Source organism: Natator depressus, chromosome 1, assembly GCF_965152275.1.
Source record: "Natator depressus isolate rNatDep1 chromosome 1, rNatDep2.hap1, whole genome shotgun sequence".
Classification (NCBI taxonomy): Eukaryota; Metazoa; Chordata; order Testudines; family Cheloniidae; genus Natator; species Natator depressus.
The window spans coordinates 340861866-340889305 of record NC_134234.1 but is presented as its reverse complement, the minus strand read 5'-3'; the positions used below and the strand labels follow the sequence as shown (position 1 = coordinate 340889305).

The window sequence follows — 27440 nt, the reverse complement described above, 5'->3', positions numbered from 1 at the left end:
TATTTTCTGTTACATTCTGTCCTGAACAGGAAGGATGGAGCTGTAGTTAAGGCAGAAGACAGGGAGTCAGATGACTTGGATTTTAGTCCCAGCTCTGCCCCAGACTTTGAGGGTGAAGGAGGGCAAGTCATACGGTCTCTCTGTGCCTCCATGGCCTCCTCTGTAAAACTGAGTTAATAATGTTTCCTGGCCTCTGAGAACTGGTATGAGGCTAAATAAATGTTTTAAAAGCACTTTATGATCCTCAAGCAGAACCAAAGAAGTGCAAAGCACCATTATTATTTTTAAATGGGATAACGGTTAATGGCCTGTGAATCTCAACGGGTTTGGTTTAGATAAGCAGCTACAAATTTGAGGGCCAAATTCTGATCCTACCTATGCTGCTGTAAACCCAGAGTAAATTCACTGATTTAAGTAGAATTACATTGGCTTTACAGTGGTCCCTGGATCATTTTCTCACATGGTTCCAGAGAGCTGTGAGGCCCAACTAGTCAAACACCGTAGTGTGACTGCATCTGGCAAAATCTGGAAGCGAACAGAGAGCCTGAGGAGGGAGAAAGCAGAGAGGAACTGATGCTTTGGCATAAAACCCTGCCTGGTTGTTCGCTTGCACCCTCCTTGAAATGGAGCCGGTGCTGATAAATTCCAATGCAACTCCATGAAGATGTGCCATGAAGGCTCGTTTAGAGAACAGGTTTTTGTGAATGAAAACACACTGCATTATACAGCTGGACAATTACATGAATTCTGGGAGCTCACATAGTAATTTCAGAGAATCCCGCTATTCACAGTCACCAAAGTGACGGCTATTTTTTCTGGTGTTACTGCAGGTGGTTGCACAACAGAGTGTGATTAATAGGGGGGAACTCTCACAGAGACTGGGTGTTTACTGGTCATTAGCACACCTTCCCTTCTCTCCCTTCCACTCATCCATGCAGAGCAGTGGCGCTGGAAGAGTTTCTGAAGTGGGGGTGCTGAGCTGCACTCCCTCCACCCCCCTTATCCCTGTCCATGCCCTTTGGAGCTGGGGTTGGCAGCCGGGACCCTGAGTGGGACCCACGGCTGAGCGGGACCTGGGACTGGTGGTCAAGCGGGACCCAGGAAGCAGCGGGCCTGGTGGCCAGGACCCTGGGCAGCAGGGGCGCGGGGCTGGGCGCAAAACCTAGGGGTGCTGCAGCACCCCGCACCCCTACTTCCCATGCCTGTGATGCAGAGCATTACACAACTGGCTTGGTGTATCTGCAGCATCAGATTGCGGCCATCAGTAGAGGCAGGATGCCAGACTAGATGGGGAATGGTCTGCTTCAGACATACGAACATAAGAACGGCCATACTGGGTCAGACCAAAGGTCCATCTAGCCCAGTATCCTGTCTTCCGACAGTGCCCAATGCCAGGTGCCCCAGGGGGAATGAACAAAACAGGTAATCATCAAGTGATCTATCCCTGTCGCCCATTCCCAGCTTCTGGCAAACAGAGGCTAGGGACACCATCCCAGCCCATCCTGGCTAATAGTCATTGATGGACCTATCCTCCATGAACTTATCTAGTTCTTTTTTGAACCCCGTTATAGGCTTGGCAAAGAGTTCCACAAATTGTGAGTTGTGTGAAGAAATACTTCCTTTTGTTTGTTTTAAACCTGGCGCCTATTAAGACAAACCCTGAACTCCTGAATTGCACGTCACACTTGACACTACTCAAAACTCAGCTGCCTGGTGCAACAGAAAACTACAGAGGGTTTTTGTAGAGAAGCCCATTTGCTCTGGTCCATTTACAACAGCAGTTGTAGGGTTAGTTTTGGTGTCACCCAGTACTAAACTGGAAAAATGTTCTATTTCAATAACTTAACTATCTGTACCTTAAAATCCCTCAAGTCCCAGTTCTTCTGAGATGCCTACAATACAGTGTCCAGCTGAGAATGGAGAGTAGGTTGAGGGGCTACCGACAGTACATGATGTGAATTTATTTATTTTTGAAAACTATGTAATGTAAATATAAATAATGGGACAGATCCTTCACTGGTATAAATTGGCATAGCTTAAATGGAGTTACACCAGTTTACACTGGTACAGGATATAGCCCAGAATCTGTCACAACAGAACAAACTGCTGGTCCATCAAATCTCATACCCTGCCACTAACATGAGCTTAAACCTGATGCCTTAGAGAAAGGCAAATACCAGCTATAATACACCTGGCTCATATTGTGCGTAAGGGAAAAATTCCTTCCCAACCCCCATACCAATCAGCTGATGGCCTGAAGCCAGAGATTTGATTATCTTGATCTCTGCATTTGTAACCACATGTCATAAAATTATCCAGCCCTTTAAAAAAAATCAAGGCAGTGCCCTCATCCTTCTCCAATTGTATTATCCTTTCAACAGTTAGCAACAATAGGTTCCCATTTGGAATCCAGAGCACAGCAGATGATAAACATAAAAAAGCCTTCAAACAAAGTAGCGCAAAAGAGCATTCTTTTGGAGGTTCATATAGAAAAGATCCCAGAAAAATAATTCTTCCTGGTGATGTTTCCAACACACAAGGAGACACTGGAAAATAATTCTTTTCTGTTTAAACAAAAAATTCTTCCCTAATTTTTCCATTTCTCTTCTAGAACCCCATTGAAATCAGGAGATTTAAGCTTGTGAAATTTGAGAGGATTCACTAAACGCTGTCAGGTTCACTTATAGGATGGGGGACCCTATCCTGCAAAGGAGTGACTCTGAGAAGGACTTTCAGGTCATGGTACATAATCAACTAAACATGAGATCCCACTAGGACACTGTGGTCAAATGGGCAAATGTGATCTTTGAATATATAACCAGCAGAATATTGAATAGGAGATTACATTATCTCTCTACTTAGCATTGGTGTGTTCACTACTGGAATACTATGTCCAGTTCTGGTTTCACAATTCAGGAAGGATGTTGATAAATTAGAGAGGGTTCAACTTCAGAGAAGAGCCATGAGAACGATTAAAGGATTGGAAAAAATGCCTTATAGTGATAGATTCAAGGAGCTCAATCTACGTAGTTTAACAAAGAGAAGGTTAACGGGTGACTTGATCACAGTCTATAAATACCTACACGGGGAACAAATATTTGATAATTGGCTCTTCAGTCTGGCAGACAAAGGTATAACAAGATCCAGTGGCTGGAAGTTGAAGCTAGACAAATTCAGACTGGAAATAAGGCACACATTTTCAATACTGAGGGTTATTAACCATTGGAAAAAATTCCCAAGGGTTGTGGTAGATTTTCTATCACTACAATTTTAAAATCAAGATCGGACGTGTTTCTAAAATATATACCGTAGTTGAAACAGGAATTAATTCAGAGAAGTTCTATGGCTTGGGAAATCAGACTAGATGATTACAATGGTCCCTTCTGGTTTTATGATCTATGATCACATCTCTCTCATTGAGAGTAGGGAACCCACTAGAAGAAGCTAATCTAATTACTAAAGCTTTAATAGTAGCCTTAACCTCAAAAAGTTCACATTCTAGATTCAGAGGTTCTATGCCATACCTGACTTCCAAATGCAGAACCAGCAAGCAGCGGTCAGCCATCTCTTGGAAGGACTTGGCCAATTCACTCAGCGTTTGCATGATCTGTTCTGACACCGGTGGGAGGTCCATATTTGCATGGCTGTCCTGACCAGGTGATGGCGCTGATATAGATATGTGTGAGAGATAGAGAGTGTCTACGTATTAACAGTTGGTAATATATTTAATCAAACAGCTGTGCTTTAGCAACCATGTCATGTCATTTATTTCCACCATATGCACATGCATTCTCACAGGTTTAGCTAAGCAATAATGTCTAAGATCATGGAGTATATGAAGCAACAAACTGTTTCTGCAATTGATTTAACTCCAAAGTAAAGCCAAGGCGTTTAATCAACCACCAAAATCATTTGCTTGCAAGTATACTGCAGCACAATGGAGGTTTCTGCTCCTGGAAGACAAGGGAACATTTACAGCCAGTCCATCTCTCAGGGTACCCCTACACAGCGGCTGGGAGGGTAATTCCCAACTTGGGTAGACATACATGCACTAGCTCTGCTTGAGCTAGTGCATGTAAGTTTATCCAAGCTAGCGATTAAAAATAGCAGCGTGGCTGCAGAGGCATGTGCAGTAACTCAGGCCAAAGGATGTACCTAAGGGGACAGGTGGGATTGTGCACATGGTGCTGGTCCAAGCTGCCCCGTGGCGCTGTGGCCACACTGCTATATTTAATGCACTAGCTCGAGCACCCACATTAGGTTTTGGGCCTTTTGTCCTTACCTGTCTTGGGGGTGGAATCTTGCAGTTCTTCCGCTCTGATACTTGGGGTCACTATCCCATGTACACCAACCATTTACCACTAGGGCAACCAGATGTCCCGATTTTATAGGGACAGTCCCGATATTTGGGGCTTTTTTTTTAATATGGGCTCCTATTACCCCCCACCCCGTCCCGATTTTGCACACTTGCTGTCTGGTCACCCTGTTTACCACCTGCAGGTCTGACTGGGTTTCGGGCACTGCATTGCTTTCCTTTGGGAACCTGTGACCAGTCTATAGTGACCAACAGCCTTCTTAAAACAAAGTATGTTTAGGTAATAGTAGGAATGAAGCATTAGTGAGAAAAACCGGATTTTAAAACAAATCATTTGTGCACATATCTTATCTTACCTACTGTCCCATAATGGCCACCCAGCCAGGCCTAGCTTCTCCAGACACCCCTCAGGGCTCCTGGGTCTGAGTTTCTCTCAGTCTGGCTCCCTCCAGCATCCCTGAGAGAATGTCCTTATAAATCCTGCAAGGCTTCTTTGTCCCCAGCCCCTTTTGCAAGTGTTGGTGGGCTTTGGCCCTCCCTGGTAAAACCAACTCTGTAGGCTGCTGGGGGACCAAGCCAGAGTCATCAGAGCCAAGAGTGCCGGCACTGTCCCTTAAGCACTCATAGGCAGAAGCTGATTAAGCAACCACCTTGAGCCATCTCTTTCCTGACTAACCCATTCCAGATGGCCACCTATTGGGAAGTCCTTAATCAAAGATATTCGTATAGAAACCACCATGACAGAGCCAGGCCGGCATACAGTCTTAAAGTATTTCTATTTGTCACACCCCTTGTTCCCGGAACACTAAACCATGCTACCTTTCAGAGGAGTGTGTCAATTAGTATCTTAGGCTTTGTCTGCACCAAGACCTAGGGGTGCAATTCCCCTGCTTGCATACATATACTCATGGTAGCTCGATGTGAATATAAATAGCAGTGTAGCCACAGTAACACGGGCAGTGGCAGCGAGTACAAACCTGCCTGAACACAGTGGGTATATACTTGGCATGGCTCAGCTGCCCGGCCCGCGCTACCTTGGCTACAGTATTATTTATACCCCTGCTAGCTCTCATTGGACTACCATGAGTATATGCCCACGAGCAGGGAAATCACACCCCTAGGTAGCAGCAATAAAAGGCTCTTCTTTGTCCTTCAGTAGACCAACCACTAGTGAAAGAAATCACACACACACACTGCTTGGGAAAGAAGGCATGAGTGCTAGAGTCACCAAGGGCTTAGTGAAAAGACGGGGGGGACGGATTCATTTAAAGTCTTCTATTGCCATGTACCAAAAAAAAAAAAACCCTTCACAAAATGAATCTACTGTAGTTCTTAAGCTTCTTCATAAAATTAAAAGAGCCCCTGAAAATGTATTCTGTAAAGAAAGCAAGTACATGAAAAATCGCTAAAAACGTCAAATGATCATTTGTAAGTAAAAGAGATCAAGATAAACACAGAAGACAGCAGCAAAATTAAACAGAAATTAGCAACAACATAACGAAAAGGACTGCACAAAGCACGCAACCGAACTGTGCAGCTACTTTTAGTGTAAGCGACAGCAAAAGAAAAACGTGCACATAGTGAGACAGCATCAAAATGGGGTGTCTCTGGGAAGACTGCTTTATGAACTCTCCTCTCAGCTCAATGAAATTTATGAAGTCTTTTTACCAAGGAGACAGTCGTGAGTAAAGAAAGTCAGAGCCCAGGAAGCAAAGACAAGTGACAGTAATTAACTAGCTCCTAAATGTCAAAGGGAAAAACACAAGGAAGTAACCCTGATGGAATCTGCTCACGGTGATGCAGACAAGGCTGGGAAGTGTGCGCATAACACACCCACCCACTAATCTTTACAAGCAAAATACAGCATATTTATATATGTAGCTCAGTATACTCTTTGAGGTTTTAATCAGCTGGCCTGCTAAGTCCCTATCTCAGTATAAGCACGTTAATAGGTGATTCCAGGAAGGGTTTGGAAAGACAAGTTAATGCTTTTCCATTTAGGACCCGACCCAGTAACCTGCTGAGTACTCTCAATTGTCATTCATTTCAATGGGGGAGGGGCGCTCCCTGGATCTTGCAGGATCAGGTCTGAGGTTATTTATTTCATCACAGTTTTAGTCAGAAAGTCTCCCTCCCTCCCTCCCTCCCGTCACCATGCACAACTCTCTTCAAAGGGGTAAAAAACCCACAATTTTCCATTCAATTTATAATAAAATATTCCTTAAATCCCATGGAAAAAGCTCTTGGATTCAGCTGCTCCCTGAGTCGCGGAGCTGCGCCCGGGGTATTATAAGTGAAAGAATCATTTTCCTTTAATCAGCTGAAGGTGATGGTGGGGCAGCAAGCTACCTAAGAAACCGGAATGGCCTGTTGCAGCTCGCTCTGCTAGTGCCTCGTTAGAGGGCAGGGAGATGGATGGCCATGTCATCTGAAATACAAGACTCAGCTAATTTCCCTTGCAGTGGGTTTTTTTGTGTGCACAGCTCTTCAATTAATTTGCAACAGTTTAAGTAAAGATAGAATTACATTTGGTGCTGGTGGGGAGATGGGAATGGGACAATGTGCTCTTTATTTAAATCAAATGTGGAAAAGTCAATTTGGGTGGCTCATTACACCAGGCCGGGGGGGGCGGTGGGTTGGAAGGCCGGGGGGGGGGGGGGGGGGCGGAACGACACCCAAAATGGTAGTTGCTGCTCTCAGAGGCTGTAGATCGATTCCTCCCATTTTAAGTCAAGTACTGCACTGCAGTGAGAGGCGGGTATGGATTTCTACAGCTGGACAGTCCTTCCTGAAGACATCTCTTTTTTCCTTGCCACAAGGGGGGGAAGACATTAATACAAGACGAACAATCAAATTAGATTAAATCTGCAAAAAAAGCTATGTAAAATTATGAGATTTTTATCACAAAAATATCCAGACCCTGGATCACAGAGAGATTAAGTGACGTGCCCAAGGTTGCACAATAAGCTTATGATAGAGCGAGACAGGGAATGAAGATTTCTTAAGCCCCAGCCTAGTGCCTTAACCACAAGAACATCCCCTTCCTTCCAGAATCCAGGTCTCTATAGCAGAATCTATTCCAGCTTGGCCTCCTTCCATTACAACAGGGTCTTAAGATACACTGTTTTGCATTTTCTCCAGCATGGTGTGCAACCAACTTGTCAATTCAAGTACCTTCCTTCCTCTTCCTCGTCTTGTGACTGGTGGAATAGTTAGTTCAGCAGCTGAGAGCCAGCCACTGAGCAGATCCCCTGCTCCCCCAGGTCTTGCTCTAGGTACCAGTAATTCCATCATCCTGTACGTCCTCAGCAAATGTGTTCATGGAGAGCGGGTGGGGTAAGAGATACCCAGGGCACTGAGGGCCTTAAAGGTCCTGATCAGAGTCTTTAAATAGGATCTGGTATAGGAGAAGGAGCCAGTGCAGCTTACAGAGCACAGGCTGATGAGCTTGTGGGCCTGTGGTAAATGTCACCCAATGGCAGGTGAACCCCACGCTGCCTTTTGGGGACAGTGCATAGGAGTGCTCTTCCAGAAATGCAATAGGAGATGCATTAGCAGGCTGGGCAGGCATCCATTTCTTCTGCTACTTGGTGGTACCTACAAGGAATCTTGGCCATATGGTCATTTTTCTCATTCAGCCAGAAGTCAGACCTGCTGCTCAACTAAATCACCCAGGATTTTTAAATACTGTCCAGCAATGTGACTGCTAAGCAGTAAGTAACCAACTTTCATTTGTCTGAACTGGGTTGGGTTGTCCTGCTGGCCAAGAGGATTTTCCCTAGCCTGCTCCGGGTGCTGCCAAAACAGAGAGAAAAACAAAGAGAAGAAATGTTTCATTCCACCAAACTTAAGAAAAATAAATCCAGTATGCTGGTTGTCACCAATGATTTCAATCATTTTGTAATTCAAAGCAATGCTGGTGCCTCTTGAAACACTGTGCCTTGTAAATCGATGGATGTAAATTACAAGTCCTCGGGAACATTAAACGTAACCTGCAATGTTCCTCATATACAAACCTATGTAACCAATCAACACCTACATTGCAAGCGTTCTGCTCGCTTCCTGCTTGATCAGAATGACTACTAGCGGATTTGAATGATTTAATAGCATTGGGGAGCAAATCAGTTTGGGATTATAGGTTCTGATTTAGCTGCTGCACAATCTAACCCTGTGAAGTAAATCTGGCGGGTGCATGCATGCGTGTTTTCATCTGTTAGATAAAATGTATTTATATAAATAAATGGCTTCTGTTTGCATTTCAAAGGGGAGCTTGGCTGCCAGTGGGTACAGAGCACCCACTAATTTTTCCCCGGGGGTACTCGAGCCCTGGAGCAATGTGACTAACGTCTGTCACATATTGTTCTTTTACCCTCTCCCCAGGGGTGAAGCATATGTAGTGCAATATTTTGTTTGGAGCTTTTTTATATGTTACATTAGAGGAGGCAAGGACAAAAAATGTGCACTTAGAGGTCTACGATGGTCTTAGCTGCTACGGGAGTTCACTCCACAATCCTGGGGCCAGCAAGACTTACTCATTGTCAGATGAAAACAGCAAATCACTACAAAGTGCTAACTACAAATAAACGCACGAGGAAGGACACTCTTGTGGTTACTGCTTTGGACTAGACCTCTGGAGGCCCGGGTTCAGTTTGTGGCTCTGCAACAGACTTCCTGTGTGACCTTGGGCAAGTCACTGAATCTCTCTGTGCTCCAAGTCACTATCTGTAAAAAGGTGCTAATATTTCCTTTGCGTGCCATGGCTATTTAGAGTGTGAGCTTTCTGAGTCAAGGAATGTCTCTCACTGTGTTTGTAGCTTCTAGCACAGTGGGACCGGCGTTGATCTCACTTGGGGCCTCTGGGCACTCGTGTAATAAAAATAAATAAGAATAAACGGTATTTGACAGAAAACGCCTTGTAAGGAGTGGGAAGAAATCAGACAGACTAGCAAATGTTTGCTTTCTAAAGAAGCAAAGAGGTGGAGCACACACAAGTATGTACAATGGGTATGTGTCAGATCCAACATCAAGGATTTATTTCAAGTAGATTTCTTAGGGGGAGGCAAACATCAGGAGACCTCTACGTTTTGAAGCCAGTGACAGGACAGTCAAGAGATGTCTTTTTACAATATCACAATTAGCAACGCCATCCTTCTTTCAATTAAGCCTCAGATCTTCACGCCCTTTGTCAGTCTGGGTACAGACTTGGGTACAGGAAAGAAACGGCCCTGGGTGATGTTGGTACATGATTGCTTCCTGGGGATGGATGAAGAACAGGCATCCATGCTGATGCTCTCCTTGCGCTGCATTCCTAGAGTGGGGTGTAGGGCAACAGCTCATCATCCAAAGGTGCTGTTATATGGAGTTCCACAAAGTTAGGTTGTCTCCCCTTCTATTCAACCTGTACGGGGCCTTTGGGAGGGACTATTAAGTGGCACATTCTGTGGAGTTTTCAGTATGCTGATGTCCCTCAGATCTAATTCTCTATCTCACCCGAACAAGTCAGGAATCAACCCCAAACATATAAAATTAAAAAGCCTACATAACCAATAAGAAATGCAAAGTTTATCAACTTAAATGATTTTCTCTCTGTGGGAATAACAGCTGGGATACTGCTCTCAAACAATTCTTTTCTTCTTGTGCTTACGCATTTTTCCTTCCACTTTGCTCTCTTGCAGTTGTTGCAATGCAGTCTGGATCTAATTTAGAGTGTAAACTCCAAGAAGCAGGGACTTTGTCTTTTTATCTTCTTGCAAAGGGCTATGTACACTTGTGGCACTTATGCTTATGCTCAAATAGATAAACAAATAAATAAGCTTATGCTCAAATAAATTGGTTAGTCTCTAAGGTGCCACAAGTACTCCTTTTCTTTTTGTGGCACTAAAGAAATAATAAACAACAACTGTATGCAAGCCATATGTCCACTTAGAATCATAGGACTGGAAGGGACCTCGAGAGGTCATCTAGTCCAGTCCCCTGCACTCCTGGCAGGACTAAGTATTATCTAGACCATTCCTGACAGGTGTTTGTCTAACCTGCTCTTAAAAATCTCCAATGATGGAGACTCCACAACCTCCCTGGGCAATTTATTCCAGTGCTTAACCACCCTGACAGTTAGGAAGTTTTTCCTAATGTCCAACCTAAACCTCCTTTGTTGCAATTTAAGCCCATTGTTTCTTGTCCTATCCTCAGAGGTTAAGAAGAACAATTCTTCTCCCTCCTCCTTGTAACAACCTCTTATGTGCTTGAAAACTATTATCATGTCCCCTCTCAGTCTTCTCTTTTCCAGACTAAACAAACCCAATTTTTTCAATCTTCCCTCATAGGTCATGTTTTCTAGACCTTTAATCATTTTTGTGCTCTTCTCTGGACTCTCTCCAATTTGTCCACATCCTTCCTGAAATGTGGCGCCTAGAACTGGATGCAATACTCCAGTTAAGGCCTAATCAGTGCGGAGTAGAGCGGAAGAATTACTTCTCGTGTCTTGCAGACCACACTCCTGCATCCCAGAATGATGTTCGCTTTTTTTGCAACGGTGTTACACTGTTGACTCATATGTAGCTTGTGGTCCACTGTGACCCTTAGATCCATTTCCGTAGTACTCCTTCCTAGACAGTCATTTCCAATTTTGTATGTGATCCACTGATGATTACTCTCTGGGAACAGTTTTCCAACCAGTTTTGCACCCACCTTATAGTAGCTCAATCTAAGTTGCATTTCCCTAGTTTGTTTATGAGAAGGTCATGCGAGACAGTATCAAAAGCTTTACTAAAGTCAAGATATATCACATCTACCACTTCCCCCCTATCCACAAGGCTTGTTGCCCTGTCAAAGAAAGCTATCAGGTTGGTTTGACACGATTTGTTTTTGACAAATTCATGCTGACAGTTACTTATCACCTTATTATCTTCTTTTGATGTTTGCAAATTAATTGCTTAATTATTTGATCCATTATCTTTCCAGGTACAGAAGTTAAGTTGACTGGTCTGTAATTCTCTGGGTTGTCCTTATTTCCCTTTTTATAGATTGGCACTATATTTGCCCTTTTCCAGGCTTCTGGAATCTCTCCTGTCTTCCATGACTTTTAAAAAATAATCGCTTGGACTGCTTTCTGCTGCAGCACAATCATTTGAGGCTCTAAGGTGTAGATCACTCACGGTCTCAATCTAAATTGTCCTGTTTGGCATCTTAGGGCTACATCTCTAAATAAAATATTTTGACTCTCCGAATGCCGATGAGATATTTGGATATTGATTAGAGCTAGATGAATTTTTTTCGATAAAACTTTTTTTCACCAAAAAAAATTGCAGATTTAGGTCAACTAAACTATTTAACAAATTCCTGTTGCATTTTTTCAAATTAAAAAACTCCAAAAAAGTCTGAAAAAATCAAAACGTTTTGTTTTGACATCTTCTGAATGAAACACTTCAATTTTTCAATTTGAAACGTCAATTTCATTAGAATTTTCTTTTAAAGGGTAAAAAAAGTTAAAAGTCAAATGAAACACGTCATTTCAGTTCCAACAAAACGTTTTATTTTACTCAAAACAATTGGTTTCCTACTTCTCCATTTTGCCAAAACTTTTCATTTCAGGTGGACCTGAAACAATTTTCCCCCTTGGTTTTTCAGGTTGGTCAGCTATTTGCACCGCTCTAATAGTGGGTTTTCTGTTCAGCCTGTTGTAGGGATATGGGAAATTGTGAGCTAAATCCAGATTTGGACTACGACACCCTTCCCATTCATAGTTAGGAGTGTTTAGACTGAGGGTTTGAGACTACTTTACACAGGCATGACTACTCTACAACTACTTGTCTAAAAAACTTGTCTTCCTACTGACCACTGTTTCCATCTTGTCCTGAAAAAGCAATAACCCCCCTCCCCCCCCCAATTGACAAAAGTTAAGCACTGCAGGTCAGTGCTCTGGCTTTCACTTCCGGGGACCTGGGTGAGGACATCTGTAGAAAGATTATTTAGTTCATCTTCTTAGTCCTTGACCCTGCAAACACTCATACGTGTATGTAGCTTTACTCAGTTGAGCTGACCCATTGACTTAATTGAGACAACTCACGTGAGTAAAGTTCCATATGTGTACGTTTGCCTGATCTTTAATGTGCAGTTGCTCAAAGGAACACGGGGAGAGGGAACATACTTTTGAACATTTCAGCCACCATTCTTGCTGTGGGTCAGGCTTGAGTTTCATTGGCCAAAGCAATTTGGGGCCCAAGTGTGGAATAGCAGGGATGCTGCAGGTCAGGTCTTAGGTTCATTGGTGCAGCAATTGTTGTAGGTATGGAGCTTGCACAGAACCTTGAGTACCTGGTTTAAGCACCCTGCACAGTAGGCCAAGCCTTGTTCAAGTTGGCACTACGACTCTCTATGCTATCGTGAGCATCAAATACAGACGTCATCTCTGGACAAAGAGTTGCTCTGCTTCTCCAGTCTGTGCAAGGCTCCAGGAATATTTAACACACGCGTGCAAAAAGAACAAGGGACTGAGAATGACTAACCCAGATTTATCAAGAGAAAAATGAAGTGAACAGCATGGAGTCCGGCAAAAATAAAAAGGCACTTCTTTCCTGCACGAGAGGAGGAATTTTAAGGGCCAGGCCTGGACCTCACAAATAAAAGATCAGTGTAGGATGAGATTTTCTAAGTGCTCTGCATTGGTCAAACTCAGCCCTTACTGAAATCAATGGCAAAACTCCCCTTGACTTCAATGGCAGCAAAGTTAGCCCAACACTGAGTGCCTTGAAAATCTCACAATTTGTGAGTGAATTAAATACTCAGACAAAGTCCATACAGGGCAAAGGAGGCAGCATGTTCAGCCTTTGAATGGGGAACATGTAACTGGCCTACTCTGAAACCTGTCATTAACAACAGCGTCCATCTAGCTAATTAAGGAACAGCATCCAGTCCTCAGCCAGAGGGGACCATGACCATAATGAAAGATCTTCCAGATAACTAGGGGACTCTGGGGTGAAGATCCTCGGAGCCCCTAATGGCATGTGCAAGGAAAGAGAAGTGAAGTACAGAAAGTGCTAAGAGCAATGGAAGCTATGAGCTTCCTCCCATAAATCTGTGTTTCTAACTACAGGTTAAAACTAAAGCAAGGGAGGAGAGAGGAAGGCCAGCCAAGCTGAAAAAGCATCGCAAACTCATTTGAGATGAGTAGTGATAAGCTGGCCGGGCTGCAGCCCCCATCAGTTCAGTAAACACTAATGATGAGAAGAGTGCAGACTGTCACTGGTGATAAAGAGCCAGCTAAACACTCTATTAGTTTTCCATTTTGCGAATTAATGTTCTTTATGGCGTGTGTACACTCGCCGGCTAATGAATTGTCTCGTTAGAACTGCCTGTGGTGCTCCTCGGCTGCCTCTGCTGGCAGGCATAAATTTCACATGGAAATTAGCACTTTTAAAAAGGCAATAATTCCTTTAAAAGTGGTTTGTTTTCCATTAGTTTCTGCAAACACGCTGCCTTGAGAAAGGGATTATCAGGGAAAAACACACCTCGGAGTTTGAAGGGGAGGGAAGGAATAAGAGAGAAGCAGAACATCCTAGCCCTGGGGTAGTGCAATCCATTGAAGGAGAAGATACCCTCAGACTCACTGGACATTTTTTGAATCAGAGCTCCTGGTAAAGGATGGAAAGAAACAAATTCCTGTTCTAAACAGAAATGAACCTAATGGCATACAGAGTAGGTTTTCTTCACTGGAAAAAGCCCCCCATACCTTATCTGCTTCTGCAGTACATGGATTTTATAGTTCTAGGGTTTGGACATGCAAGACTCCCACTGCGCAAGTCCGTTTGCTCTTCTAGTGCATCACTAGGCTAAGATGCACTCTGCATTCTAACTCCCCTGTTTTCAGTCACTTATACTGTCATTTCCTGCCACTCCCCCCAAAAAGTTTCCTCTTGGCCTGAATTCTCTCATGTTCGGCTCAGAGATGAATTGGTTTGGAAAGCTTAACAAAAAATCCATTCAGCCGCTACTGAGTTATCGGAGGCATTTTTCACCTGTTAAATGTTCAGCACCCTCCTTCGTGTACGCTTGGCTAGCTCAAAAACAGATGCAGGCTTCACCTGGCTAATTCACACCAAAGACTAGGGTTGAAATCCTGGCTTCATTTAAATCAATGGCAAAACTCCCATTGACTTTACTAGAGCCAGGATTTCCCGGAAGAGCTCATTCCTTCCCTCACTGAACTCAATAGGAGTTTTGTCATTGATTTCAATGTGAAGCAGAGATGAGGCTCCATTGAGGGTTGTCAAAATTTGTGAACAAATGCACAAAAGTGATTTAGAAAAACAAAGCCCAAGGCTACTGCTTTATAAAATGCACCTTGTTCATTTAGTTTATGAAGGGTACTTTAGTTTGAGTTGTTTATAGCAGTACTTCATAGCATTCAGAGTAAACGTACTATATGTTTCATAAAATTAATGAAATTTCAGTAGTACCTGACCAACTGACAGCACTATCATCTCTGCCATAAAATCTTCGTTAAGAAGTGGAGTAAGAATATTGGGTATTTTGAGAGAGTTAAAGGATTTGTGAACATGTGAATTTTAGCAAGATTCAGTTGTATGCTGTCTTGGTGAATTGCACTAGATACATAAAGAGACAGGTACCGGACCCACATGCCACTTCAATTCCAGTCCTGATCTTCTAAATGCTTACTACAGAGCATAGCACTCACTACTGGGAGCAGTCTCCACTGCCATCAATGAGACCACACTTTGTAGTGAGCACTGTTTGCAAGATCTGGCCCCAAGCAGGATACAAGACAGTAACAGATGACAAACAAGGGGGTGGGGACCAGAAGAATGAGGACTACAACAGCAAGAGATAATGAAGATAAAAAGAGATGCTTTAGTTACATACACATCTTATTGATTTATTGCTTCCTCTTTAGAGTGTATGCGATTTTGGACATAGTAGTTTGATTTATTTATTTAAAAGTTACTAAATTAGTTTGAGAGCGCTATGTCCATGAAGGTGGTAGGAATGGTGGAAAGGAGATCAGTGTTGGTCGACAAACTGAAAGTAATGAGTCTCTCCAGGAATGATCTGGAGAAGGAGGGAGACTGAGGTGTATGTAGGGCTTCTGTTTTGGGGGGTTTATTAATTTCATTTTTTGAGGGGGTTATTTTCAGCAATTTTCAAGTTTTATATAGATGTCCAAAAATCCGGGTGTTTTGGGGCTTTGTCTTTGTATATACTGTAATGAGCAATGCACATTACATTATATCGTTATATATTATAGACATTACTCATTAAGTAGACTATATTGCAATGTGTAATCTTTTTGTAAAGTTTCTTAGTGAGCTTTAGTGTGGTACTCTTTCAGACAGTTAAAGCACACTAAGGAATCTTTAGTGCACCCCAGCAGGGTCTACACAGACGAATTAATGAGCAGCATGTTAGTGTGCTTTAGAAATCACACTCCTGTACTCAGCATTACTTCTCTGTGTAGACAAGCCCTTGGATACGAGTAACCATTTCTGGTATTGTTGTTCTTTTTTCTTTAATTGTGGTGTTTCATCAGTGTTCATCAGTTAAAATCCAAAACCAGAAGCCCTATATGAATGCTACAGAGAAGCAGGGAGGATATTCCAGGCCTAGGCGGCAAAATGGGAAGAGGCAAAGTACCGCCCATTGGAAAGGAAACAAGGGGAGTTACAAGGTCTACACTAGGTCAGAAGAGATTATGCCCCAGATTTATAAGGAGCAGTGCAGGCCCAAAGTCACAGGCTGACTTCTTTGCCACCAGCACGAACTGGAATTAAAGCAGAGTTTACAGTTTTTTGTTTTCCCAATTCTCACGAACATAAAGCGTGTGCACCCAGTTTTACTGCATCAACACTATGAAATAACCCTTTGCTGACAATGGCTATTATCAACGGGTCCTCCTGGATCCCCACAACTGGGTTTGAAAACTGTTTTGACCCATCTACACCAGCAGTTAAATTGTTTCCAACACCAAATGAAGGAGGGTCAGGTGGACTAGCTGCTGCTGATCTTTGACACGAATGAGCCATTTTACTAGTAACTGACGGACAGCTGAGCCTTATGCATGGACTGAACTGGATGTAGTGCATCAGTGGGGAAGAGGCTCCCATATGGTGCAGTCCTTGAAGCTGGTGCCATGAAGATTGGCCTTGCATTCCTGGGGTCACTGACGAGGAATCTTTATGGGAAGACTGTTTGATTGCGCTGCTAATTAGGTCACTTCTTTATGTGACAATCCCCTGTGCTTCAGGGGGTGAGGGGGAGGAAAGAAACTGGAACAAGAGTAATTAGTATCATCATAACTTTAAGCTAAAAAGCTGACCCCCAAGATACCAGATCAATGCCCAGGACTGTGTGGCACAGCAGTATACATGTTGTCTAAGAAGAAAAGCCATGAGCTCTGTGGATCTGGGTCAGAAAAACAACTTTCTAATCCTCTAGCCATTAAATATTTGATGCAAATGGTCAAGGGGGCGATGGCACTATCTGCTAATCTACAAGGGCAGTTACTGCACAGAAGTATCAGGAAAGAGCGTTAGGGCACTGAATGAGGAGGGAAGATTGCTCTCAAAAAAAGAATATCAGGACCTGGCTAACACAGCTGGCTGGAGATTGGGTGCCCGATTCCCAGTGGTCCAGAAAAGCAATGAGTCGCTTGGATTACGAATGCCATAGAACGACATGTGCCAAACATTTATGCAGTCAGATGTCAATGGCCAAAAGTTCTTCCGCAAAGAACAGCCACAGCCAGAATAAGTGACTGTGTTAAAATGCCCCTTTTCTCCTGATAATAGCTCATCTTAATTAATTAGCCTCTTACAGTTTGTATGGCAACTTCCACCTTCTCTGTGTGTGTATATATAGATAGATAGAGATAGATAGAGATATCTTCTTACTATATGTTCCATTCTATGCATCCAATGAAGTGAGCTGTAGCCCACGAAACCTTATGCTCTAATAAATTTGTTAGTCTCTAAGGTACCACACATACTCCTGTTCTCCTTCCCACTCAGTGTATCTGCTCCCTTCATGCATCTCAAATATTGCCTGCTGACTTTACTGATGTGATGGAGGGAAAAGGGCATGGAGAGGCTTTCAGAGAGTGTTTGGACACAATGAGTTTAACTTATTTGTGTAATAACCAACAAGGGATGTCAGAGTGACAGGCTGAGATGTGAGATTGTCTGGAGGAAGACAAGTAGATCCCTGAGTCGTCAGTGCAGATAAGGTAGCTGAAAATCTGTGAGTGAACGTGATCAATCAAAGAAAGACTGGCTCAGCAAGAAGGGAGCCAAAGTGAGGACACCTGGACCCCCTATGGGTAGGTCCCTACCAAATTCACGGTCTGTTTTGGTCAATTTCACAATCATAGGATTTTAAAAATAATAAATGTCATGATTTCAGCAATTTAGATTTGAAATTTCACAGGGTTGTAACTGTAGGGGTCCTGACCCAAAAGGGGGCTACCTGGTGTGTGTGTCGCAAGGTTATTGTAGGGGGGTTGCAGTACTGTCGCCCTTACTTTTATGCTGCTGCAGGTGGCGCTGCCTTTGGGGCTGGGCAGCAGGCTCGGAGTGGCTGCTGCTGGCTCGGAGCCCAGCTCTGAAGGCAGCGCCTTTGTCGGCAGCAGTGCAGAAGTAAAGATGGCATGGGATGGTATTGCCACCCTTACTTCTGTGCTGCTGCCTTCAGAGCTGGGCCCTTGGCCAGCAGCTTCCACTCTCCAGCCACCCAGCTCCCAAGGCATCAGAGCAGAAGGAAGGGTGGCATGGTCTGGTATTGCCACCCTTACTTCTGTGCTGCTGCTGGCAGGGCGCTGCCGTCAGAGCTGGGTGCCTGGCCAGCAGGCGCCGCTCTCCGGTCACCCAGCTCCGAAGGCAGCGCAGAAATAAGGGTGGCAATACCACAACCCCTCCTACAATAACCTTGCAATCCCTCCCCTCCCCTGCAACCTCCTTTTGGGTCAGGACCCCCAGTTTGAGCAATGTAAGTCTCCCCTATGAAATCTGTATAGTATTGGGTAAAAGTAGAGAAAAGATCAGATTTCACAGTCCGAAATGCGTTTTTCACGGCCGCAAGTTTAGTAGGGCCCCACCTATGGGCAGTGGAAGAGGAGGAGTATGTGAGGCCATAAAAGTTATGAAGAGAAGAAACAGAGGACAGCCTTGTGAAAGCCGAGAATGGATAAAAAGTTGAGAAGGAGGGGTTTTGACCCAGCTTTTAGTATATATAGTAAGTGTACCATTAACTTTTTAAGTATCCTGACTTGAGCTGAGGAGCGGAATGGATACTGGAAGACGGCGAGACTGCTTATGTTGCTAAAAAGGAAAACTCTCATTTAGTCTAAGTTATGTCTAAGCAACAGGAATTCATCAGAGAATACAAGCACTCAAAATTCAGCACTTTAAGCTAATGGTAGATGTTTCGCATTAAGAGAAGATTTACAGCATTTTCTGTTAAAAAATCCACATTTATTGCACTAATGGAGCAGACACATTCGTTAAGTCCTCCTGTTGCTGTTGGAGGTCAGGCAGACATTTTGTAGTCTTTCATTATTCTGGCTTTTAAATAAAGTTATCTATTAATAAAAAGTCTCTAAGGAAAAAAAAAGGTCCCAGTGAATAATCGATTCAGTGAGATGTGTTACAAGTTCAGCAATGGACAAAATAAGCTCCATCTTGGGGGAAATATACCCACATTTAAGAGCTTAATTCAGTTAATTTGAAACGTTTGGGTTAAACATAAAGACCCATCTCAGCAGAGCAGCGCAGGCTGACGATAAAGAGAAAGGCATCAATTCTAACACCTCATCGGGCTTGATTTTCATTCATACTAAGGTTCCTTTACACCACCCTGCCAGCATCAAGGTGCCCTAAAGTGGGTGTAAAGCATGTGCCCATTTACACTGGAAGAGTGGTATAAAGGAGCTTTATAGTGTCATTTTTTAAGGACATCCCTTTGTCAGTGATGAAGAGTGCTTTCCTTTAACAGTCACAGTTCTCTGCTTAGGCAATAGTAGGTATATAGCAATTTGCAAAAAGAAGGCTAACACCCTGCGCTGTAAGTGGTCCAGCTTAGTCGAGACACTGTAGTAGCCTTACTCCGCAAGCTTTGCATAGTGCTTTGAGATCTATGGATGGAAACTGCTAAGTAGTATTAATAAGACTGTGCCCCATTGACAGACCCCTGCAATACCTAAGTACAGTATCTGGGAAACCTCCGTTACATTAACATTTTATTTCTACTTTGGAGTAAATTTTGTGCTTATAAAAGGTGCTGTCTGAAGCCTGCACACATCTACATAACAAGTGGAGACAGCATCTTCCTCATACTGCCCTACCAATATGCCTCCAGTTCTGGAGCGATCGTCTGTGGTAGGAGGAAGATCACCTGACCTGGAGAGCCCTCACATAGGGGAAAGGGACAGGTCAATCTAAATGGCCTAATCACTCCTGGGTTGCTCTGTAAAGACACTGACACCCTTGCTGGCAAACCTAATCAGATGGTCACCTTTGTTATGTGGATTCCTGTTCGCTGCAAACTGTCCTGGGAACCACCAACTCCTCACACGGGGGTTTCCAAGGGATGTGCTGAGTGGCTCTTACATTTTAATAAGGGTCAAGTTCTGCCCTGATTCACATCCCAGTTTAAGTCCGACATAATTTGGACCTAAAAAATAGACAGACTCCCGGCTTTATATCACCGGAAAACAAACTCCAAAAACTTTGACTAAATGACTCAGATACAACTGATAAAAAGAGCAAAACATGACAGTGGTGAGTATTATAGTGCTATGAGAAAATCTGCTGGATTCCAAAGTAAAATGGATGAGAGCAATGAACTATGAGGCTGTGTAGACAGAAGCCAGAGTGGTGCGCCGGTTCCATGACATTAGGAGTAACTTCAGACTGTCCAGATGGGTGATAGAGGAATCAGGAACAAAAAGGGAAATACTTTCTCAAGAGGAATAAGAGGCAGAAGAGGCTGTGCTCACCTGCAGGCAATTATCATAATCAAGCCCTAATTACATGTGCATTGGCAGAAAGATATAGTCAGTGGAAGGATTCAGCATCCATCTCCAGCTGACTAGGGCTAAGGAATCTCCTCTTTTCCAAGAGGGAGAAAAAGCTGCAAGGCGAAGCCCTTCTGGGAAAGAAGCTGATACTGCAGCAAATGCAAAGCCCCTTCTGTGTGTGTGTGTGTGTGGGGGGGGGGGGGGGGGGATGCTTCCACAGCATGATGCTATACCTTCCATTAAAATCTCACGTGTGGTTGGCTTGGCCAAACACAGTAATTAGCTTCACGTCTAATACAAAACACTGTACTGCAAGGTTCACCTATTCCAATAAGCAATTACAAACCACATCTCTGAAATGGCAAGCATGTAGATGAGGGAGTGTGCTTTCTGAAATGGGTTTGTTCTTGACAGCTGGGAGTTTGCAAATGTTTTTGTGGTTAGTGGTGTAGCTAGTGCAGCCTCTGGGTAGGGAGAGGTGCAGCCTTTGGGTGGGGCAAAGCCTCCAGGCAGTGTAGCCTGGCCTCGGCAGCAGTGTTCCATAATCCAATCTACAGCAATACCAGGCTGCCCATGCTGAGCTGGAAAGTTTGATCCCAGATTTGGATCAGAACTTTTCCAGAGCTCAAAGCTGTTTTGGGCCAGACTTTTGGCACATTCCACTCCAGACACTGGATCAGCTGTGAAGCTGATTAAAACCAGGCTGTGGGGAAAACGTTAGGAATTTCCATTTGAATGTCTGGCTCCCTGGTTATCAAATCTCTCTCTCTGCCAATCTCCCCTGGAAACCTGCTCCTTCCCAACACCCTCCTGCCCCAGCTCCTGGGCTCTCCCAAGCTCCTTGGACTGGCCAGATCAAGAGAGGATCTCCACTTCTGCACTCCTTAGCAGGTTTGCAGCTCGGGTAGACACCTGTCAAAGGAGCTTGGAGCACTGCTGGAAGTACCTGCCCCAACAAGTCCACTGCCCCTTCCCCCCCAACTCCTCTCCCCACAGCTCCTTCCCCCCCAACTCCTCTCCCCACAGTTCCCACTGATCAAACTACTGCCATCTCTAAGGCTACGTCTGCCCTACAAGGTAGGGGGAGTGATTCCCAGCTTGATCAGACATACTCGTGCTCGCTCTCCTCAAATCTGCCACTCACAACTGCCCATGCGACCTTGGAATACAGTACTGTTTTTAGTGTGCTAGCTCAGATGAGAGCTACCACCAGTATGTGTACATGAGCTGGGCATCACACCCCAGCTCCTAGTGTAGACATAGCCTAAATCTCCAATATAGCAGCAGGGGCTTCCCTTTTTCCCATGCAAAGGCAGCACGGTTAACTCCACCCACAAGGAAATGAGATCTCCCAACTCCTTCTCTTTGTCTTCACTGAGTCCCAACTCTCCAGGCTCCACCATGTGCACACAGCTGCTCCCTTCCTTATTACACATAAGAAAAAGCCCAACCCCCGTCTTAAGAAGCTCTCAGAGATACACTAGCTCCTCACATCATTCGGTTCAGAATACGCATTCTTGTTAACCAAACACTCCATGGGCTTGCTTCAGGCTCCTTGACCGTCTCTCTCTCTTCTGCAAACACTGGCCTCCTCTCTGTCCCTCTGTGTGCTCTTGCTACCGTTGCTTTCCCCTCTCTCCTCCTCACTGACTCTCCATCCCATTTCAAGCCTTTGTTGAAAGCATTGTACAGTCTCTGGGCTCTCTTCTAGTATCACTCTTTTTCTTATTATTTCTCTTTGCGTTCGTGTTATTTAACTCCATAAAGTATTTTCAAATGCATTTTTACGAGGTTTCTTGCCCTGTTTAACTGTTGTCACATTTCACTTTCTCTCTCGTATCTCAGCATTGTCAACCCCAAACATTCAAAAAGAATGAGCCCTCACAAATGAGATTGGCTTAAAGATCATGAGATTTAAAATAAAGCCAACAACTGTGGGGGTTTTTCATTTGTTTTCTGGTGTTTTAGACTTTAGAGCTCATATTTTCAAGCTTTTCTCCAGACCCATAAGAACTAGACTGTTTATAAAAATGAAAGCAAAGATTCTCATCTCATCATGTGACTCCAAGAGCCAGGGCTTCAAGAAGAGCACGAGCTATTGCAAGATGCATGATCAAATCATGAGCTCTGGCTACACTGGAATATTATTAGACTGTTGTGAGTTTCTCCCTTGTTTTCAATGTTTTTCCAAACTGTTACTTCCTCTCCTGTCATACCTCTGATCCACATAACCTCTGCTTTGAAGGAACATGGGGGAACCTGGAGTATTCATTTCAAAAGGGAATCTCCCTTACAGGGAGTTATTCAAGTATTGGAAGCAATTCTTTGTTTAGAAAATGCTTTGTTAACGTCTCACTGCAGAGTTGTTTTATGCTGCTTTTTCTCTTTTCTACAGCAGCTAGTGCAACGTGAATATTCATGGGTTAATCTGCTCTTTGGGCATCTGATGAACTTGTGTAGGATCCTGGGAGCTGTTTCTGTTTCATCATTCCAGGGAGACTGTGGGGGTTTCCTTTAAAGCTCCTTCTGAAGGTTCTGCTGTTTCCCCCTTCAGTACTCACTGGGAAGCAGCATACAACAGTGATGGATGGGAAGCATCCCAATATATGAGCCAAGTCTCAAAAAGTCCAGCCCTTGAGTGTACATATCCTATCCGTGGAAACATCATTCCTACTCCTGGTTCACTGGGTCAAAACTATTCCAAGTCAGACAGACAGAATATTTTATGGATCTTCAATCTCTTCAGCAGTACGATCTCTGGATGGGGAAATGTGATTGAGATCTCAATGTGTGGTCTTTCCTGAGAATATCACTAGGATGCTGTTCTTCCAGCTGAGGAATAGTCAAGGTATTACTCTATTGGAGTCTCAAAAATCTTCCTCTACAGAGACAAGAAATAGAAACCACACATAGAATGATAGATGATAATGGACCAAGTATATCCTTGGTTTTACACAGAATTATATATCTATATCTATATATTTTTACATACACACAGGTACATTGTACAAATGTACAAACTTAACTGTACCTGAAGTAATCTCTCTAGTGAAGAAAGGCAATTCTGTCTTTATGTTATCTCAGTCCCCAGAGTCTCTTTAAACTCAACATAAGTAACTGCTGACTGTAACAGTCCAAAGTCACTATATGCAAAACAACCAGTTGAATGTAAATTGGTGTCTCCAAGGTGTTAGGCTAATGTCATTATCTTCCATCTTCACACATGCACACAGTACACAACCCATCTTATAATGCATCTAGGTAAGACTGCAACAGCTTGTCTTCCAACTTCATCACTGTGCATTATAATTCATTTCTGCATAATATTCAGAGGGCTTCCGAAGGATAGTGTTCTAAAGAGGGAATGGAGGATTGTATATGTTATATCTACATACAATGAGACGGAGAAATAGAGGGGGGAAGAGAGGAAAGTTCCACTTCCATTTAACATATAATCTATTTAAAATTTGCTTGACTACCTTGGCTAATTCAGTCACTTCCTCCAACTTTAATCCTTAAATGGTGATTGTTAAAAAGAAGTTTGTGTTCCCTTAAAAGACAAGAGAAAAAGCAAATGGCTTTGTCATATCTGACTGGTTTGAAAAATATAAAATCCAATTCTGAAGAAATGCAGATAAGGGGAGAGCTATGGAAGTGCCATCAGCTTAGCAAACACTAAATAATGAACAACGCAGAGACTGCCCGGCATGATAAAACACTCTATTAGCAGGACTGTTTTTAAATGAGTGATAATTGTGACACATTCTCAGGGAAAGGTTATTGAATTTTTATCTGTAGTAAGGGGCCTTTTGACAGTCTAACCAAAAAGTCACCTACATATAGTTCTTTCTTTAGTGGAATTCATAAAAGGCTTCCTTAACCTCCTCCACCCCCGGTTCCCTACCACATTTTCTTACTCAACCAACTGTAAATGTATGCCTGAAAATTTTACCCATTTTCTGTATATTCATATTCACATAACATCTGCTATTTCATTACACGAAAAAGCTATGGGCTGTCTATAGGGGAAGGCACCCTAAGGAGGGACATGTGTCTGTGTGGTGGGGAGTTGAGGGAGCGGGCTAAAAGAAACAAATTATGGACATTTTCCAGTAAATGTACTTCTGATAATACAACCAAGGGTGAAATCCTGGCCCCACTGAATTCAGTGGGAGTTTTGCCATTGACTCGAATAGGTCCAAAACGTCACCCAAAAGCATTAGCACAGGTCAGGACCCGTGGAAAAGAACAAAAACCTGGGCTTCATCATGCACACGCACACACACAAATGACAATCCTTTCTTGTAAGAATGGGTGGACACAGAGTGTTGGGAGGACACGCTCCAAGAAACAGCTACGAAGGGAGACACAGATAATAGCAGGTAAGACGACAAGTACCAAAATAAAACAGTGATACCATCAAGATGCACAGAGTCTCATCTTATTATTGTGGCCCTTTGTTCCGTACTCTTCTCTTCTCCCTTGTTGTCTGTTGCTCTCAGTTGTTGAATCACATCTGAAAGGAGGTTGTATGTTCATGGGGACAGGGCCCGGCTCTCATTTGTTCTGTAAAGCATGCAGCCCATACTTGGTGCTGTATAAATAATACCAGTCACTGAATTTGATAGCTGAAGTTTCTGGACTATCAGAAACCCACGTTCCCATTTCTGCTTCAAAAGAAGAATCTGGGTAAGTGCTTTTATTGACTCGCAGTGGTTTCTCTTCTCTTTTTCTTGAGTAACCAGTCTGAATTTTAAATGCAATGGGATTTGTCTGTTGATTCAGGGGGATTACAACTGTGGCCTACAGAGAGTCCAAAAACTGAAGGCCAAATCACTAGTCTGACTCCCTCTACATCAGAGGTTGCCGCCACCACCACTGAGCACCCGCACACCAAACCCAACAACTAAAATTAGACCAAGTATTATAGCCCACATGAGACTAGACTATAATGTGACATAGGCAGGAAATAGGAGGGACTGAGACGCACCATTGCCTGAAGCCCCGACAATGGCAAGGAAATATTTAAGTAAGCTATACCCAGAGAATCCTGGAAAGTTACCCGCACCCACATGCTGGAGAGGAAGGTGAAACCCCCCCAAGCTCACTGCTAATCTGATTGAGGAAAAAATCCTTCCCAACCACACACATTGTTAGACCCTGAGCATGCAAGCAAGAGCCAGCCAGCCAAGCATCTGAGAGAGAGAATGCTCGCTGCCTCCTCCGATTCCTGGCCCTTCCTGTGCAATATCCCATGTCTAGCCGTGATCATCTCTGATGCTTTAGATGAAGGAGATTAAAAACCCAAAACCCCGGAATACAAAGGGGGGGGGGGGAGGGAGGGGAATCCCATCCTACCGCAGCAGGCGGCTGGCTGAAACCCTGCAACATGAGCTTTGAGGAACATGTGACATAAACCAGAAATGAGCCCCAGGGCTGCTGAGCCCTGCCCTTGCGCAAACCTGTGAATGGAGGATTTTCTATCCTTAAGAGAGGAAGAGGAACCAGCTGGGATTGAACAGCCTATGGCCGCCAAGGTCAGCCAAAAAGGACTTCAGAAAGGCAGCAGACTCTGTCCGTATCTGTGTCGCAGACAGGAGCATAAACAGGCTCCTCTCACCTTTTGAGTCCTGCGTAGAGCAACCCCCTGCAACAGCAGTATTCTCCACATAGGAAACGTACAAACATTAAGCAAATAATCCGCACAGCAGTGCTAAGAGGGGGCTACATGCTGGTGACCCCGCTATACAGAGGAGGAAAATGCTCGCAAGGGTGGGATTTTCAAAAGCACCCGTGTGACTGAGAACATGTCCCATTGACTTTCAACAGGATTTGTGCTCCTAAGTCACTTTGGCCCTTTTGGAAAATTCCTCCCCAAGTGGGAATTTCCTGGTCCAAAGCTGGAGAGTCAGAAGAAAAGCCCAGAGTTCCTAGTTCCCCGTCCCATGTCACACCGCAGCAAAGCTTTCATTTTCTTATCATGCTTTTTACAGGTAACACTCAGGCCAAGCATGTTTGGCCCCAATCTGATGGCTAGTCCAGAAAGGATAAGAGCCTACAACTGTTACCGCCTACTGGAATTACTGCTGTAGCTCAAGTGACAGAGGCTCTTAATATAGCACCTATTCCAAAGTACAAAATAAGGCTGAAGATGGACCTGTTCAGAAACAGAAGATGACAATGACTATCATGCTGCCCTATAGCTCAAAGTCAGCCTGCTAAGACAGAGGGATAGCCAGCACTCTATAAACTTGGCACAGAAATGATGAAGAGGTCTCTACACACAGATTATTTCAAAGAATCAAGGAGCAGTCAGTCAGTTGCATTTGCACAGAATCCGCAGGTTTCAAATCTGCAAATATCTCAAAATCGAAGTGACAAAAGCTGAAATTGAGAATGACTCTAGGGGCTTGGGTCAGTTTTCCTAACGACTGCAGAGCTCAGGACCCCTGTCTTTAGCATCTACTCTGCCCGGCAATCAGCCAGAGCTTGAATTTGGACAGTTTATGATGGGAGACACCTTTATTTAGCTTATTTATTGCCCCATTCTCCTTTGTGCATGGTGGACAGCAGTATTTAGGTGCTAAGGAGATGAGTGATGTATAAGTATCTATCTAGAATCGAATAAATTGTGGCACAGGTAAGTTTTATGGCACTGGTGTTGTGTGAATCGCTAAACCAGCCAGATCTGGGTAGTTATAATCCCGCAGGAGTTCAGTATCCAGTTGTTTCAAGCACTTTCCAAGTCAGCCTAGGATTTATTTATTTATTTGTTTTTATTTGTTTGTTCTCCTGTGCTGATGGAATGTAGGCAGATGCCTTGTCTCCTTTGTTCTTTATTCTTTGTATCCTTCCCCAAAAGAATTTCACCACCACACTCTTCATTGTAGCTTGGCAGATTTGTAAATACTTTTGACACATGCCATCACCTCTGCCCCTTCTCTTCACTTTTTATTTCTCCTGTATAGATTGCACTTGGCTGTGTTGACATTCCATTTATGAGTCTCATCCCACCAGGCTTCACTTCTGACCATTAGGTCAATAGACTCCATCGTTTAGTAACACTGCTAAGACTAAAGCTGAGATTTTTTTCAATTACAGTTA

The 27440-nt window shown here is 43.7% G+C and overlaps 1 protein-coding gene across 2 annotated transcripts in view; it reads right to left on the bottom strand.

Moving 5' to 3' along the window:
* The window catches only part of EXOC4 (exocyst complex component 4), a 576720-nt gene that overhangs the window by 40236 nt on the left and 509044 nt on the right, over positions 1-27440 (bottom strand). For both annotated transcript variants that reach the window (XM_074952890.1, XM_074952899.1), the window contains exon 15: positions 3525-3666. In XM_074952890.1, coding sequence (XP_074808991.1) covers positions 3525-3666 — 142 coding nt within the window. The remainder of the gene's footprint in view (positions 1-3524; positions 3667-27440) is intronic.